Here is a 16603-nt window from a genome sequence, read left to right on the forward strand (position 1 = left end):
TTGGCAAAATTCAATCCCACAATCACAGATTACTTGGTTCCCTATATAAAAGAAGGGTATAGCAACTAATGATTTTGCCAATTAGGTGGGTCTACATGCTACAGGAGGACATATTAGTTATACCACGGGCACTCGTGCTTTCCCTGTATATATGCACTCATGCCCGTGGTATAACTGTTACATATATATATACATATAATCACTTTATAGCATGGGTGTTCAAAGGCGCCGTTCGGTGTTTAACTCGCATATTACCCGGGCAATATCATGGGAAAGCGGTTTGCCAATGACTTTGATACCCAACCAGTTCAAAGAATCGATGCGCTTTGACTCATTATATATAATAAGCGACATATAGAGCTTTGTATTGTGGGACTCATTTTTGTAGTGGTTGCTAAGCTTAGTACATTTGCTAAGATAGACTAGTTTTTATTTATTTATTTATTTTTTATTTATTTATTTTTTTTAAATTTATTTAAAAATTTTTTTTTTTACTCCCATCCTTCCCGATCTCTAGCTAGAAGTTAAACCTAATTTAATTTATAAAAGACAAAAAGTAGAAAAAAGCAGCTAAACCTATAGAGCCTACACAGACCTACAAAAAACACCGCATGGACCGCCAGCATACACACAGCAAAACCCCCGGACATGGGCCTTAAGAACCGGATAGACTAGTTGGTTGTTACTAAAGGATAATGAAGACACGGACTAATTGTTTGGGCGATCGTGGATGCATATTTCTACCCGCTGTGTATCAACCTTTGAACAGACCACGGAACAGTAAAGCTACTACTGCTACATTAGTAACTTACAGTCCTAAGTACTTAATATAAAAACTTACTGTCCCAATAGCAAAGTTAGTTGGCTTAACTTAGTACAAAAATGATAGCAATATAAACTCCATCTCACAATCGCAAGTTTTCTAACGTTGTGTGTTGAAGCATAGTAACGTATTAATGACGTTTTAACGTATGGACAATGTTTTGATGGCTATTAGCCCATGCTATTAAAACCACGATTGATCTTCAGATGCTACTGTATAAAACAAATGGGATGAGTTCTCGTTAGTTCTTTCACCTATCAAGTGATATATATCACTTACACCACAGCTGCTGGGATTTTGCTGACATATGTATACACCCGCAGCCCTCTGGCCTGCGGCCCTCAGGCTTTGGGTGTATATATCAGCAAAATCCCTCTCAGCCATGGTATAACTATTATATATATATGCTGAAATTGGCCTCCAGAAGAGTATCACACAGTACAGTAGTAGTACTGTATATGTATTAGGGATCATGTAGGTTTCATTTTCTCACAAAAATATTGATCAGAAACCAGCCTCACAATACCTTCATGGCACCTTGCCAGTATTAGTTAAGTATAACCAAGCCCAAAAGTGCCTTCAGTATGGCCTGAAACACTTCCAATAGGTTACTACAAAGTTTAAAATAAAGTAGAATTCTCTACTGGTTGCCTGACTGACTGATGCCTTCAGACAAGCGTATTAACTCAATAACAGCTAAGGCCACAGGCTTTAGATTTTTCACTATTTGACATCATTTCAGCCTGACAGTTGCCTTTTGGCATCACAAGACTACAGTAAGAATTTTGTCCCAACTGTACTATTAGAGTATAGTGATATTTCATTTTAAAAAGCTAACTAGTTTTGGAAACTGGTGAAATCCCCCCTAGAACCACGTTTGTATAGTATTCATACTTACCTTGCCAGTGTATAGGCATATCACAGTGAACTACAGTACTGTAATACAATAGCCAGTAACTCTAATAGAGCAGGCAGGTAGCTATTTGACACAACTGTTTTGTCAGGGTATATTAAGCATATGTTTAAGAAAGCAGCCAAAACTGATTAAAGATTTTAAACATGCAGTTGCTCTGTGTCCATCAGAAAGAGCACTAAGAAATAATTATAGGCAAACTATTTTAGCACTGCAGCATGGAGTAACAACTTGGTAAATTTAAAAGCACAATAAGATAGCTGGTGCCTACATCGTCTTTAATAAGCACAGCTGCATGGGTATAATGCTAAGGTATAATCGATGAGCATGACTGTACAGTATCATCTCATCCAAACTCTTGATTATCCAAACAATACGAATGACTGTTCTATTAGAGTATTTTTACAACAATTGTATCTTTTATTAGAGTTTTGTATATAAATAAATGATTCACTTATCTGAGCCCATTTGATTGAACTGAAACACAGGTGTTCAGATAAAGGAGATCTCATTGATTTGCAAAGTAGTAACAGTTACTGTTTAAAGAGTGGGGTGTTTATTCTCTGATATGCATTGTGCGAATCAAGGGTACAATGGCAAATACAATTAGTTAGTGATAGACTCTTTCTGGCAATTTATAAAGTACTCTAACAGAGTAGCAGCTATTTATCATAGTATTACTAGTCAACAAACAATGTTCTTAACAACCTACCAATCCATGGCCTCATGTAGTCATAATACACTGGTCTTGGTGTATCTAAACAAAGTAATAATAATAACATGCATGCATTGGAAATATACCATATATGTGCAAATGTCAATTTTCACAGATTTTGTGATTGCTTGGCTGTTCACGAAATTTTCATCCTCAAAAATTAACGACTATCAGGGTTAGCTCTATGCTTTTAAATAGGTAATCTTAGTGAAAAACAAGTGATCATCGAAAATAAAATCACTGGAATTTGTACACGTATGGTAACAAAAGCTCACCTCCTGGTTGTTGTAAAAGCATTTTAACAATTTCTACATCTGCAGTAAACACCATAGGAATTAGTGGTCCAATCCAGTACACACAAAATTTAGGATACTTTATATGATTACCCTGCATGTATTGTAATGACTTCAGGGAAGGTCCAAACTGTGTATAGGAGGGATACATTTAACCATTTAAAGTCCCATATAAACAATTACAGAGTACATCAACAGTATTTCAGCTCAAAGGTTGTATATACGTAGCATGATGATAAATATATGAAAGATCTGTACATAGGATAGGGTTGATTCTACTGATGAGCACATGGTAGGCTAATTATAATGCATAAAATATGTAGCCCTTTACAATTACAATTGATAGTAGGGACACATTGACCTCACAACATAAAAATGGTGGTGATAGTGTGGGAACTTTGTACAGGGCTGTATTGGGAGACAGCATTTCACTATGATAATGTTAATATACAGCAACATGGTGGCTAGGTGAGGCTTACTTACAAGACAAATGCGCACAGTTTTGTATCCATATCAAAACCAGCTGATCAAAACTTAGGATAGGTTTCGCCTGGTGAGATTATTTCGCATTGCCACATCACACTAACTAGCCTTGTAACTTCATTATCCAATAGTCCTATGTTGTGAAAGCCGCAAACAAGTAGTTACTATGAATGAAAACGTGATGAAGTGCCCACACTAACATGACCATTTTGTCAATTATGACATCAGTGCTAATATTATAAGGTCAATTAAAAATCTGTGATAGGAGCCCACTAGCACCTGAGAGAACCCATTTTATCAACTCTTAGACTATAGATACATAGCGTATGGATGGAAATATTGGTGAAGAAAAATTTCAGTGGCAAATCAGGCAAAATATCACAGCTGGCAAAATAAAATTTGACAAATTGTTAGTGAAGTACATGCAAACTTGTTTAATTGATTACCTAGCATGCATGAGAGTCTAACCTAAGGGTCCTTACCTATACCTAAATCTAGACTGGGAAAAGAATCTCGGCATATGAATAACTTCCTCCTTACGCCCAAGTGTTCAATGTCACAAGTCATACATCAAAGCAATTCATTGTCTTGCTATCATTAAATGAACATTTAAGTAGTATATATACATGTAACAATACATTTTGTTGACATCCTTTACAAATCATAATTATCTGACCACATATACTTTGAGTACTGCATCCAGGCTTGGAGTCCCATTATTCTGCTTAGGACATAGATATGTTGTAGCACTATGCTACAAAACTAATACCCAATTAACCAATCTACCTAAATATTTATCACTGTAGAAGAGAGCATGGAGGCTTGATTGAGACTATTAAGATTTTAAAGCAACACCTAGCTAAATTCTAAAAAATTGTTTATCCTGCATGTAACCAATCAATTTTACAAGAGGACATGACACAAACTCTCTAAATCCAGATACAAGCTCCTTGTAAGTTCAAAAATCATATAATTAACTACCTTGTCATGTAATTAACACCCAATCAGTTTATGATTCAAAGAACAATTTGCAAATAAAATTAATTATATGTTTTTGGGCAGAAATTTGATATGAGCAGCCACAAAAAAATTTGGTAGTCTAGCCTATAGTAACTTTGTTAAAACATTGTATTGGATTTTAAGTTACTATAATAAATCCCAATTCTACAGAATGTGCAAAATCCCTAGGTAAAACTGATCCAAACCAGCAGCTATAGCCATGTCAGTCCAGTCTGGTCCATTGACGGAGTAAACAGTGATGAGTACGTAGTCTAGCTACTATCTGCAGCTCACCTCTAACGCGTGCCCCCATAACCAATGTTTTGGAGGAGATGGTAGTGATCGAAGATACTTGATATCAACACACCACGTAATCCACGCACGAACAGAGGAGAGCCGAGATAACACGAGCAGTAGTATAACAACTGCGAAGCTGACAAACAAGGAGTAGGAAACCTCCATGGTTGGCTGGCGATCACGTACAGCTATTGATATCACCTCGCACACAATACAAGGCCGGGAAAGTACAGACTCGGTAGCTACCCAATTACAGACTCGGAAACGCTAAGCGAGATGCTGAAACCAGGATGAACAATTAGTACAGGCATTTTACCAAGAATATTGGGTCAACCTCAAACTAATTGCAACAAAAGCAAACTCAACAGATTTAGTTTCCTTATTATGTCCTCAATGACAGAAAAAAAGTCCTAAGGAATCCTCATGGGGGAACAGTGTGAAAATCACTGAAATAAAAAGCCACTTTTTTGCTCCTTAACGGTTTGATGTTTTTACAGTGTTTATAGTCATATCTCAGCTAGGGTACTACTAATATCAAAACTTATTATACCATTAAAAAGCTCTCGCAAAGACGAATCTATTGGTACTAAAATTATCACCTTAGGAAAATGTGTTAATGAGTTATAATTAAATATATCCTGGATTTGCTAACTCTTTGTACATGTACATGTTTTGCAACTGTAACTACTGTAGTAATGCCTTTATGCATGTTTTGCATGCTACAGAGTACTATATAGTGCGCTTGAGAGTTTTCAACCTGCAGGAGAAAGGTTATGCTGTGGATGTGCAAAATATTGCATTTACCAATGAGAATGATCAGGCCCAACATTGTATGGTATATAAGGCAGAGTAGTTGTAGCGGTTTTTTAATGCTGGTGATAGCATGAGAAGAGTACTTACTAACTAACTGAACAAGCCAGGGCAAACTTTGTCAATCTTGACATTAGGTGCTGAAACCCAGGAATGAACCAGGGACCTTTAGATAAAGGTAAGTTGCTCATTCCGTATTCCAGCTCACTCAAATATTCTCAATTCTTCCAGTAATGGATGCACAACCTGAATTGTGTACCATCTACAAGACTTCTGCAGATACAGATATCCCATCTTCTATTCTAAAAGCAAAGGGTAGTTCAACCATCAGTATTTCCAGGAATGACAGCATTTGTACTATGCCTGGGGAAGTAGTACATCAGCAATATTGCCGCAAATACTGCAACCCACACCAAATAGCAAAAGACACCAACCAAGAGGAGTCAATGCCAAGCACATCAAGCAATGGCAGGCCTGTACTTTTGTCATCTAAGGAGAGATTTTTGGTCATCTTTGGTCATCTTCGGAGGGATTCATGTTGATCCACTGCTCCTCTTTCAGATCAGAGACTTACTACTGTCATGTAATCATCAGATGATTTGGAGTTAGCCTTCAAACATAAGCTGTGTAGAAGTTAGCCAGCACTTGCTGATGTAATATAGAAGATTTGTGGAAGTGGTATCCTAGCAGATATCCCAGATGATGGCATTCAGTATATCCTGGATGGTGGAACACTTCTATAATGCATCCCATGCATGGTCTCGCGGTTCTACATATGGAGATATCTTCCACCAGTACACAGAATATGTAGCAAGAAGGTACAAGGATGCCATAGTTGTATTTGATAACTATGAAAATACGAACACAAAAGATATGACACATCAGAGGTGGTCAAAAGGAAAGGCTGGTGCAACTGTGACAGTTGCTGCATCACAATGAAGAAGGACCAGTTTTTGTCCAACCAAACAAATGAGCAGCAATTTATTTTCTTGCTGAGTACAAAAGTAACTACAAAACTTACCATGCACCAGGAGATGCTGATCTTTCGATTGTTCAGAAGGGTGTTCAATCTGCTACCACCAGTACCACTGTGCTAGTTGGTAAAGACACTGACCTCATTGTTCTGCTCTGCTACCACACAAGTCTCGACTACCATGACATCTTCTTTCGTCTTGAGCCAAAGAAAAACACTAAAAAAACTTCACATCTGGAATATCAGAGATGCAAAAGAAAACTTGATCAAGACATCTGTAACAACATCCTCTTCATTCATGCTATTCTTGGGAACACCACGTCTCTATGGGATTGGAAAAAAAGACATCCCTTAGCAAGTTCAAAGCAAGCAGTATGGTGCGTGAGCAAGCAAAGGTGTTCCATTCTGATTCAGCCTCCACACATGATGTGATAGATGCAGGAGGGAATGCTCTAGCACTAGTCTACAATGGAATGTTAACTGACACACTAGATTCTCTCTGACATAAATGGTTTTGTGAAAAGGTGCATCCTTATCACCACCTTCAACAGCAGCAAAGTACCACATCCTTCACGTGTACCTTCAAATTCAAGAATGAAAAGGATCAGCTGTAGAAATTCATCCCAGAGAATGGGGATGGCAAGAGTGTGAAGAGGGGTTTGTGTCACTTCAAACATCGCTACCTTCTGGTCCTGAACATCTGTTACAGGTGATCAGATGCAACTACTAGACTGACTGCAGTACACTAAGGTGCTCGTGCAAGAAGCACAATAATGAGTGTAGTCTTGCTTGTGGTAACTGCAAGGGAACTGGCTGCACAAACAATGGTATGACAATGGTATTGACACACTTGAGTGATCATACAAGGGAGTCTCTTGACAGCACGGTATATTATTAATTATATTTGATTATAACTTGTTAATACATTGTCCTAAGGTGATAATTTTAGTACCAAAAGATTCATCTTTGTGAGAGCTTTTTAATGGTATAATAAGTTTTGATATTAGTAGTACCCTAGCTGAGATATGACTACAAACACTGTAAAAACATCAAACCATCAAGGAGCTAAAAAGTGGCTTTTTATTTCAATGATTTTCACACTGTTCCCCCATGAGGATTCCTTAGGACTTTTTTTCTGTCATTGAGGACATAATAAGGAAACTAAATCTGTTGAGTTTGCTTTTGTTGCAATTAGTTTGAGGTTGACTCATATAATGACTGTACTAAATCGGTAATTTTATTACGGTGGTCCTATAGCTTTAATGCATTCCAGTGTCTGCAGTCCGGTGTCATGCATTCCGGCACGAGGCATTCCAGTACACGCAAGGTTGAGTACACGTCATCGCATGATTTGGGATCACGCCTTCATGATCCGCTGTTTACCATATCGTTTCGCAGTATAATGCACAGTAGCATAGACAGCGGCGGAGCAAGTAGTTGATATGAGGGGGGGCTGGGCTGACCCAGAATTTCTATAGTTTGGTAAGGTGAGACCAAAAAAAAAAAAAAAAAAAAAAAAGGTCGCAACCAACTGACAAGAGCTTTCTACCTCACCAGCTACCATTTCTAGCTGATAAACTACATAAAAATCCTTACATAGCTCGCTACACACTGAATACTTTATTAGAGTGACTGCTCTATTAGAGTATCTCGATCTTTATCACGGTTTTCAGCCCCACTCCAAGAAAGATAATTTCGGTGTGATATTATTCTGAGGGGGGGCTTCAGCCCCCTAGCCCCCCCCTTTCCGCCGCCTATGAGCATAGATAGCTAGCTATATGCGCCATGCATAGCTATAGTATGTACGTGCTAGCTTTTGCTCAGAATGTATTAGTCTGGCGCTGCCGCCCCTTCCTATTTGCGAAGGACAATTAATCAAAGATTGGAACAGCTTGCCAGTATGCTTGTGCCAGTGGCGGATTTAGGGGGGTTTCAAAGTTTCCATGGAAACCCCTTTTGAAAAATGATTGAGTGAATGTTTTAATTATTGTGGCGTGCGCCTCGATCGAGATACTCTAATAGAGCAGTCACAGTAGCTATTAAAGCAGTGTGTAGCAAGTTATTTAAGGTATTTTATGTACTATCAATGGGCTGTGACTTTTTTTTTTGGTCTCACCTTACCAAACCAGACAATGTAGTGCAAACTTTTGCGTATCTCATGTCAGTGTATATCTCCACCTTCTAAACTGGAAACCCCCTTTATAAATTTCTAGATCCACCATTGTAAATGTGCTGCAGCCTTAGGATTACTAATACCTCTGTGTGTATGTGTACGGGTGTGTGTGTGTGTGTGTGTGTGTGTGTGTGTGTGTGTGTGTGTGTGTGTGTGTGTGTGTGTGTGTGTGTGTGTGTGTGTGTGTGTGTGTGTGTGTGTGTGTGTGTGTGTGTGTGTGTGTGTGTGTGTGTGTGTGTGTGTGTGTGTGTGTGTGTGTGTGTGTGTGTGTGTGTGTGTGTGTGTGTGTGTGTGTGATATGTATTGTATAAGTGCAATACAGCTTGACCATATATGATGATATTTCACCAAGTCTCTATATATACAAAGTCTGGTATAGCCAGAAAGAATGAAGCCAGCCTGCCTGTGGGATATACATGTTCAGGCATGTAGGGGCAGAGAAATAGGGGGGGGAGGGCAACTGCCTCCCCCTCACTTTTTCCAATGCTCATGCAGTTGCCAAAGTAAAGTAACCATTTTATTCATTATAATTAGCCAACTTACTTTGCCTTTATTTACTGGGATTTGTGCTAAAGGTTATATGCAAGCATAGAACACTGCATGAATCAGTGCTGCATGGGAGTGCACGAGATCGATATACTCTAATAGAGCAGTTGCCTAACTACTCTAATGGAACATTCAACGGAATCATTATAAGTTTGCCCTGCTATATGCAATTAATTCAATATGTCTTCACTAACACTTATATGTATATAATCAACAGCATGAGTCTCTGAAATGCCTTCATTTACTGATGTATCTAATTGTATAGTGTCTTAATGACAGTCATTGCATAGGAGTATCCTATTCAAGTACACATGTTCCACTGAAAATGCTCTCAGATTCAATCTCAAGGCATCCAAATCTCAAACTTTTCCTGTGAGGGCATGCCCACAGACCCCCTTAGTATTGGCGTGCTTTGCATGCTAGAATGCAAAGCACACTAAGGTACAGTTAATGATTTTAAAACACTTTGTAACTTACAGCCAACCCACATGACTTGCCCCCCCCCCCCCCCCCCCCACTTTTGAGTACTGTCTTCCACCCCTATGTTCAGGTGGAGTTAAAACTTACTCATTAATTGAATGTTTCAGCTAATAGTCTTTCAATGCATACAGTCCAACTGACTCAATAGTGTTTGACCATTTTATTAGAGTATTTGACTGCTATATTTTGAGCATCTCAGTCTTACAAGTGAAAGAGCTGAGAATCATAAAAGTTTCAGCCCACCTAACCACCTATTCCACTCCTATATAGAAGCTCAATCCCAAAACAGCCCACATTTTGAACTCATATTTTTATCACTTACCTAGATCGTGGAACTCTCTACCAATAATTGACCTATCTTACCCTAAGAATTGTACGTCACCTGCAAGCACCAAGTTTTCTGTATATTATGTAACTAGTTGTATCACAATTCTGTAAAACAATTAAAGTTAGCTGTATGCTTGGAAATGTTGCATAATTCAGACATCACATGACAATAAATATTCTTGAAATACCATGAGGGTAGTGATGGTGAATAAGCTGTGAATTAGTTTTGCTTGGCCTTCACAACATGGCACAATGACAATAATATCCTACTGTCCATGTTTGGACAACCTCTACAAGGAGGGCTGGCACTATAGTACGTTCATGTTGAGCTGAATCCTCAAAAACATTTAATAACTCATGGATGCAATTACACACAATCTTGAAATTTGGCTCATTTGTAGTACTGCTTGACCTGCTAAAAATATTTCAAAATCTCTTTGTTCAAATGTTTGACATAATATTACAAAATTTTCACAATACATTTCCTATGGGGAAGCCATATAAATACAGTGCCCATTACAGCCCTTTCCAGAACTTGTAATAGAGCCAAACCATACGTGTCTGTTGTTGACACCTTTGCTGTTGCCAATAATCATCTGGTTGGCTGAAATGGTAACACTGTTTAGAAAAAATCCACTTCTAATTTTTAGCTGTTTTTCAGGATTCAGTTCAACGTGAGCATACCATAGCCTGGAAGGTCAGTTTAAAAAAATTAACGTAAATGCTGTTGAAGCCAAGAACCTGCTGATGAGACTTTAGAGATGACAGTGAAGTTATTAGCAAATTACTTTGCTCTAAGCATTGACAATTAGCAAATCTTAGGTAGAGCAGCAGCAGCAGCAGCAGCAGCAGCAGCAGCAGCAGCAGCAGCAGCAGCAGCAGCAGCAGCAGCAGCAGCAGCAGCAGCAGCAGCAGCAGCAGCAGCAGCAGCAGCAGCAGCAGCAGCAGCAGCAGCAGCAGCAGCAGCAGCAGCAGCAGCAGCAGCAGCAGCAGCAGCAGCAGCAGCAGCAGCACTAGTAGAGGTTGATGGCTGGGTAGAAAGTTCATTAGAACAACAGACCTTTATGATATCTACCTGCATAGCACCATTCCACAGTGTGAAGATCCACAGGAGTCATTACAATGATAGTAGGTCACATTAACTTTTACTCTATACCATCCAGTCAGTGAGTCATCAGAGGAGTCAGACCAGATTGGAGCTTCCACAGGAGGCAGCCCAATAGAGTTGGCAGCTTGTGAGTAGCCACAATACTCTGGTGTAGAGAGATAAGCTAGTAATGATCAAGTTGAATGAAAGTAGTAATAAAGTATCACCCTGAGGTATCACCCTGAAAAACTCTTTGATGAATAGAAAATACTGCATAGTGTTCCAGGTCTATGCTGACAGTTTTGAATAACAGCTGGCAATGTATGAAACAACAAGAAAAGTTAACTTGATGCACTGCAGATTCTTACTCTAGCATTGTCCAATAGTGAAACAATACTGAATATATGATCCATTTTGTACTCCACAGAGAGATCTCTTCCGAAGTGATCATGAGGGTATAACAATTTGTTGTTCAAAGCAAACTTCTCTGAATGAAGAGATGTATTTGATGAAAAGCTTCCCAAGACTGAGATCAATGTGACCACTGCCCCAGTGCTGGGCAAGGTTTGGGGGCGTCTGGATTCAGTGGAATGGAATGGTGGACTGGAATGGAATGGTGGAATGGAACGGTACTTTGGTAATTTCAATTGGTGGTCACCTCTTTATAAAGACCACCTTCTAACAAAGACCACCTCTTTATACAAACCGTTTTACTTTAATGTTTAAAGTGCTGCTATCTTGTTGTTTTAGAGTGTATCCCCATAGAATGGTCTTATTGATCAGTTGTGCGCCACATGCCTAGAGTGATATCTGATTTGTAATATAGCAATATACCCCATGCAAAAACAGTTTGGCTGTATGAAGTGATGTCCCCATCAAACTAAAAGTAACTGACAACTAAAGGAGCTATTATTTGGGTGAAGCCAAGAAAATTTAATACTGACAAATAACTTACTATAATTTATAAAAATTTGGTGCATCATCATTCACTCGTACAGTCTTGCTGCATTCCTAAGTAATTCCCTGTAACTCTAATTGGCTAGTAATTTATTATTATCAGCACTTTACAGTGACCAGCACTGAAGGTCTGACAGCAACATGTGCTGCAGCCTTAGGATTACCTGACCTAATTCAAGGACTTAGAACTAGCTGCCTTTTTTCTCCTCTGCAACACCAGACTATTGAGAAAGGTACCAATTTACTAGCCAATTAGATTTACAGGGAATTAATACAGTCAGACTGCACAAGTCAATGATAAAGGACCAAGATTAATTATTGTAAATTATACTTAGTTGCCAGTATATATTGACATTCATTTCTAGATATTAGCTCCTTTAGTTGCCAGTTCTCACGGTTGCTTTTAGTTTTGTGGACACATATTTTTTTGTATAGCCAAGCTGTTTTTTGTATGGGGTATATAGCTATTACTGTATTGTATCATAAATCAGATATCACTGGCTTTTCTAGGGGACATAACATGTCAATTCATCAATAAGACTGCCTTATAGGGCTCTTAAACAACAATTCAGATATTAGGAAGGGGAAAAACCATCATTAATAATTGATGAGTAAATATGCATGACTGATTACAAACAAATGATATACTACAAGAGAATGTGTCCTTGGACAACATGCGACCACATGTCTGACCAACAGTAGACAGCAGTGGGCATGGCAAGGAAAAAAAAATTTAATTACAAAACTAAAGTTACAGCTTATATACAGAATTAAAAGCAGTCCGGGTTGATTGTCCATTCTTTAGAGTTCCTACCATAACATATTCTCTGCGAAGTGGAAATTGAGGCACTGGCCATCCTGAACAAAAGATTTCTAGCACTTCCTTTGGAAAATAGGGTACTTGCTGGGTAAAATTTATCACATCTTTGATTGCAACAATAGAATTAGGTTGAAAATGGCCCAAAACACTGACTTCCACAGTTCTGTAGCAGTGAGGAATCCTCAAACGATCCAAGTCAGCCAAAAGCTGTACATACTCAGGTTTACACAGTTTACGGCTGCGTGCAGATTCCATACGTTGTATCGAGTCCAATGGGCACATAAGCTCTATAATGCCCATTAATGCAGAGTGTCTGTTATAGATAACAACATCAGGTCTGTAAGGAGTGACTAAAACATTGGAGGGGATGATTTCTGGAGGAGCGTCATTAAAGCGAAATCCTTGCAGGTCTGCATAGACACTGACTATCTGGCAATCCGAAAAGAGAGTAGTTAACTGAGAAACTAAAGTGAACAGTACTTGATTATGTCTATAGGTGTACCTTTGTTGGGATAGTGCTACTGGGCAACCACCTAAAATATGAGCGGTGGTTGGCCGATTAGAATCACAAAGGGTACACTTGGCACCACACTGTATGTGCCAGCGACGCAGGTTAACATCAGTAGGCAGAGTACCCGAGGATGCTCTCAACAAGAAAGAAAGTTGCCCAGGGTGAAACCCAGTCATTAACTTATTCCATGTTCTACAGCTAGTTTCTAACCTAGCAGAATCCAAAAATTTGCATTGCACAGTGAATTGATTGAGATGAGCTTCACTGTCAGATGTAATTTTACTGGACAATTGATCCTTAGCTTTCTTGTAAAGAGACCGCGCTGATGGCATATTGGACACTTGGCTTTGGGCAGCTGACAATATAGAATAATCTTGATTCTGGAACTGCAGAAAATCATTGCCAAGATGGAGATGTAAGCCCAATTCCTGCAGCCGAGGATCAGATGATACACAGATACAGGAAAGCAAACTAAGTTTTGCCTCTCTTGATATGTGAGAATCACTGGGACAACAAATTCCCGGGTAGTATAGGATCACCCAAGTAGCATTCCTTGGAAGCTGTAGCCATTTCTTAAGATAACGAGTGACCATAGATTCAAGTTGTTTAATAGTATGGTTAGTAATTGCATCAACACATAGATGGAATCTTAACAGGGATAAAATGTAGTTCCTGTAAATCCAGAGCTTATACTCTCCCCTAATAGGAAGAGAATCAGTAGCTGTAAGTAAATCAATCAGAAGAGAAGTCATTTTCTTGTTTGCTATAGATTTGGTAGCTGACAAAGACACATCAATTAGTTTTCCCAGAAATTTTGTGCCACCTTCAGTAATCAATTTTGTGGCCCCACCCGATAATGGAATTCCCTGTGACATATGCTTAGAGCCATCAAATAGAAATGAAACGCACTTTGAAGGCTTAAGTGTTAGATCCAAATCTGCAGCTTTCTTGTCAATCTCTTGGAGCACAGAAGAATGGGTTTCCAACTTGGTTGAAATCAAGGTAACGTCATCGGCATAGCCCTTCACTGAATGGGCAATTGAATCGACAAATTTTGGTAAAGATTTCCAACTGGATTTAACAGTGGCAGGTTTATCAGTAAGAGGCACAAACCTCTTTGCCCTCCTACTACAAGGTTTCCAGTCCACCTGGTGGAGGTCAACTTCTTCAAATACTATTGTATCAATGTCTTCGTTGTACACGGGTTTACAGAAACCATTAAACAGATACTTGTCAATACGAGCTTTATACCATCCAGGTTCTTCATCACCACTCTCGGACCATTTAACGTATACAAAAGCACCAACAGGTGGTAAGCTATCACAATTGGGCACAGGTAGTTGAAATGTGTAGCCACATGGATTATTCAAGGAATCTGCCAACTGTAGAAGTGGATTAAATACCAACAAAAATATCATAGGGGAGAGAGTATCTCCCTGAAATACTCCTCGTTGAAATGGTATCATAGCTGTCTCCCAATGATCACTTATAATTGTGATTGACAACTGTGAATAAAAAGAAAAAACATAATTGAAAAAGAAGGAAGGTACTTTGACTGCTCTTAACATGTCGAAAATAAGATGGTGTGAAACAGAGCCGAAAGCATTTTTAAGGTCTATAAATGTTGCCATCAAAGGCTTTTTGTTTGACAGAGCATCTTGCATACTTGCTGATAAAGAGTAGACGCAGTAAAGTGGTCTTTGTAAAGAGGTGGTCTTTGTTAGAAGGTGGTCTTTTAAAAGAGGTGACCACTAATTGAAATTACCTAAGTACCGTTCCATTCCATTCCACTATTCCATTCCATTCCACCATTCCAGTCCATTCCACCATTCCATTCCACTGAATCCAGACATCCAAGGTTGGGTCTGTGAATCAGATGCCAACGAGAATGGGTGTGTTCTATCTGATTTGTGGTGTGGGGCGACACCCGAGGGCCGCGGGAGTGTATAAACAGTGGAATGGACTACTGGAATGGTGGAATACTGGAATGGTGGAATGGAATTTTTTAAAGTTCAATATCAGTTTTTACATCCAAATAAGTACAACTCCTCCCCTTATGTAAGCAAATAAATAGGATTTCCCTTGAAGTCAGCTCTTTTAGCATAATTCACCTCACCATAGGCAAAGTTTACCAATGTAATGTACTGTAAAGTCAGTTATGAACATGCACAATAGCAGTTTATTGGGAATACCAAGAAGACCCCTTGTTCTCAAATGATAAAAAGTTAGCTAGCCAGCTGATTAGTACATGTATGCATTGTAAAAGTACACTCAATGTATAATGAAGTATTCATTTATTTATTATCAACTTTACCAGTTAGGCACTGGAAAGCGAAAACAAAACAGAAGGCAGAGCCTGTGCAAGGTGTTTACCACTAACCTAGGAACCTAAGCGAAAATCTTTGGGTAAAGTAAACGGGACTATCTTGTAAACGTTTACAATGAGCCTTTCCCACTATTGTGTCAGAAAACAAAATTTAAGCCAAATTAAAGTTCATTGTGACAGTGCCATGCTGCACACTGAACTGAACCCCCATTAAGACAGTTAGTTTCAGACAAGTAGTAAAGTATTGAGTTATAAGTCATACAAGTGTTGCACATTTTGTAACATTTAGTCTAAGCTGCCATATTTTGACCCAATGTGAGATTTGATCTAGGTCTTGTTGGAGAATGATGGTGTCTTCTGGAGAGTTAATAACTCTGTACAAAAGACAGTCGTCTGCAAATATTCGTAAAGGCGACTTTATGTTGGTGGTGATGTCATTTATGTACAACAGGAACATAAGAGGACCGAGGACTGTGCCCTGAGGGACACCAGATGTCACAGCTACTGAGCTAGATGTTATACCATCAAGAAGGATTTGCTGGGTGCGGTTGGAAAGCCATGCCTTAATCCAGTTATAAGTGTCATTCTGAATTCCATAAAAATGAAGTTTGGTAAGGAGTCGTTGATGGGTAACAGTATCGAAAGCTTTAGCAAAGTCGAGAAGGATTACATCAACTTGCTTCCGGTGATCGAGGGCATATGATATGTCTTCTGTTAGTGTTAGTAACTGGGTGACACAGGAATGATTTGCTCGGAACCCATGTTGATTCTCTATGAGAATATTGTTGTTTAAGTGATTCATGATGTTGTGATATATGATGTGCTCAAGGACTTTGGAGCAAATAGATGTCAGAGAGATGGGCCTATAGTTAGAAGCATCATCACGTCTTCCTTTTTTGTGAACTGGACATATGTTAGCTGTAAGCCAGTCTTTAGGTAAAATACCTGTTGTGAATGATTTGGTGAATATCACTTTTAGCACTGGAGAGATTTCTTCAGCACAGTTTTTAAGAATATAGGGAGGAATACGATCAGGACCACTTGCTTTATTTACTTGAAGATTACAGAGT

The 16603-nt window shown here is 38.9% G+C and overlaps 1 protein-coding gene across 1 annotated transcript; it reads right to left on the reverse strand.

The window, feature by feature from the left end:
• Positions 1-12627: 12627 nt before the first annotated feature.
• LOC136239349 (uncharacterized) lies at positions 12628-14673 on the reverse strand. Its single transcript, XM_066030081.1, has one exon. It carries the CDS (start codon positions 14671-14673, stop codon positions 12628-12630), a length of 2046 nt encoding a protein of 681 aa, XP_065886153.1.
• Positions 14674-16603: the final 1930 nt, after the last annotated feature.

The sequence above is a fragment of the Dysidea avara genome, chromosome 11 (assembly GCF_963678975.1).
Source record: "Dysidea avara chromosome 11, odDysAvar1.4, whole genome shotgun sequence".
Classification (NCBI taxonomy): domain Eukaryota; kingdom Metazoa; phylum Porifera; class Demospongiae; order Dictyoceratida; family Dysideidae; genus Dysidea; species Dysidea avara.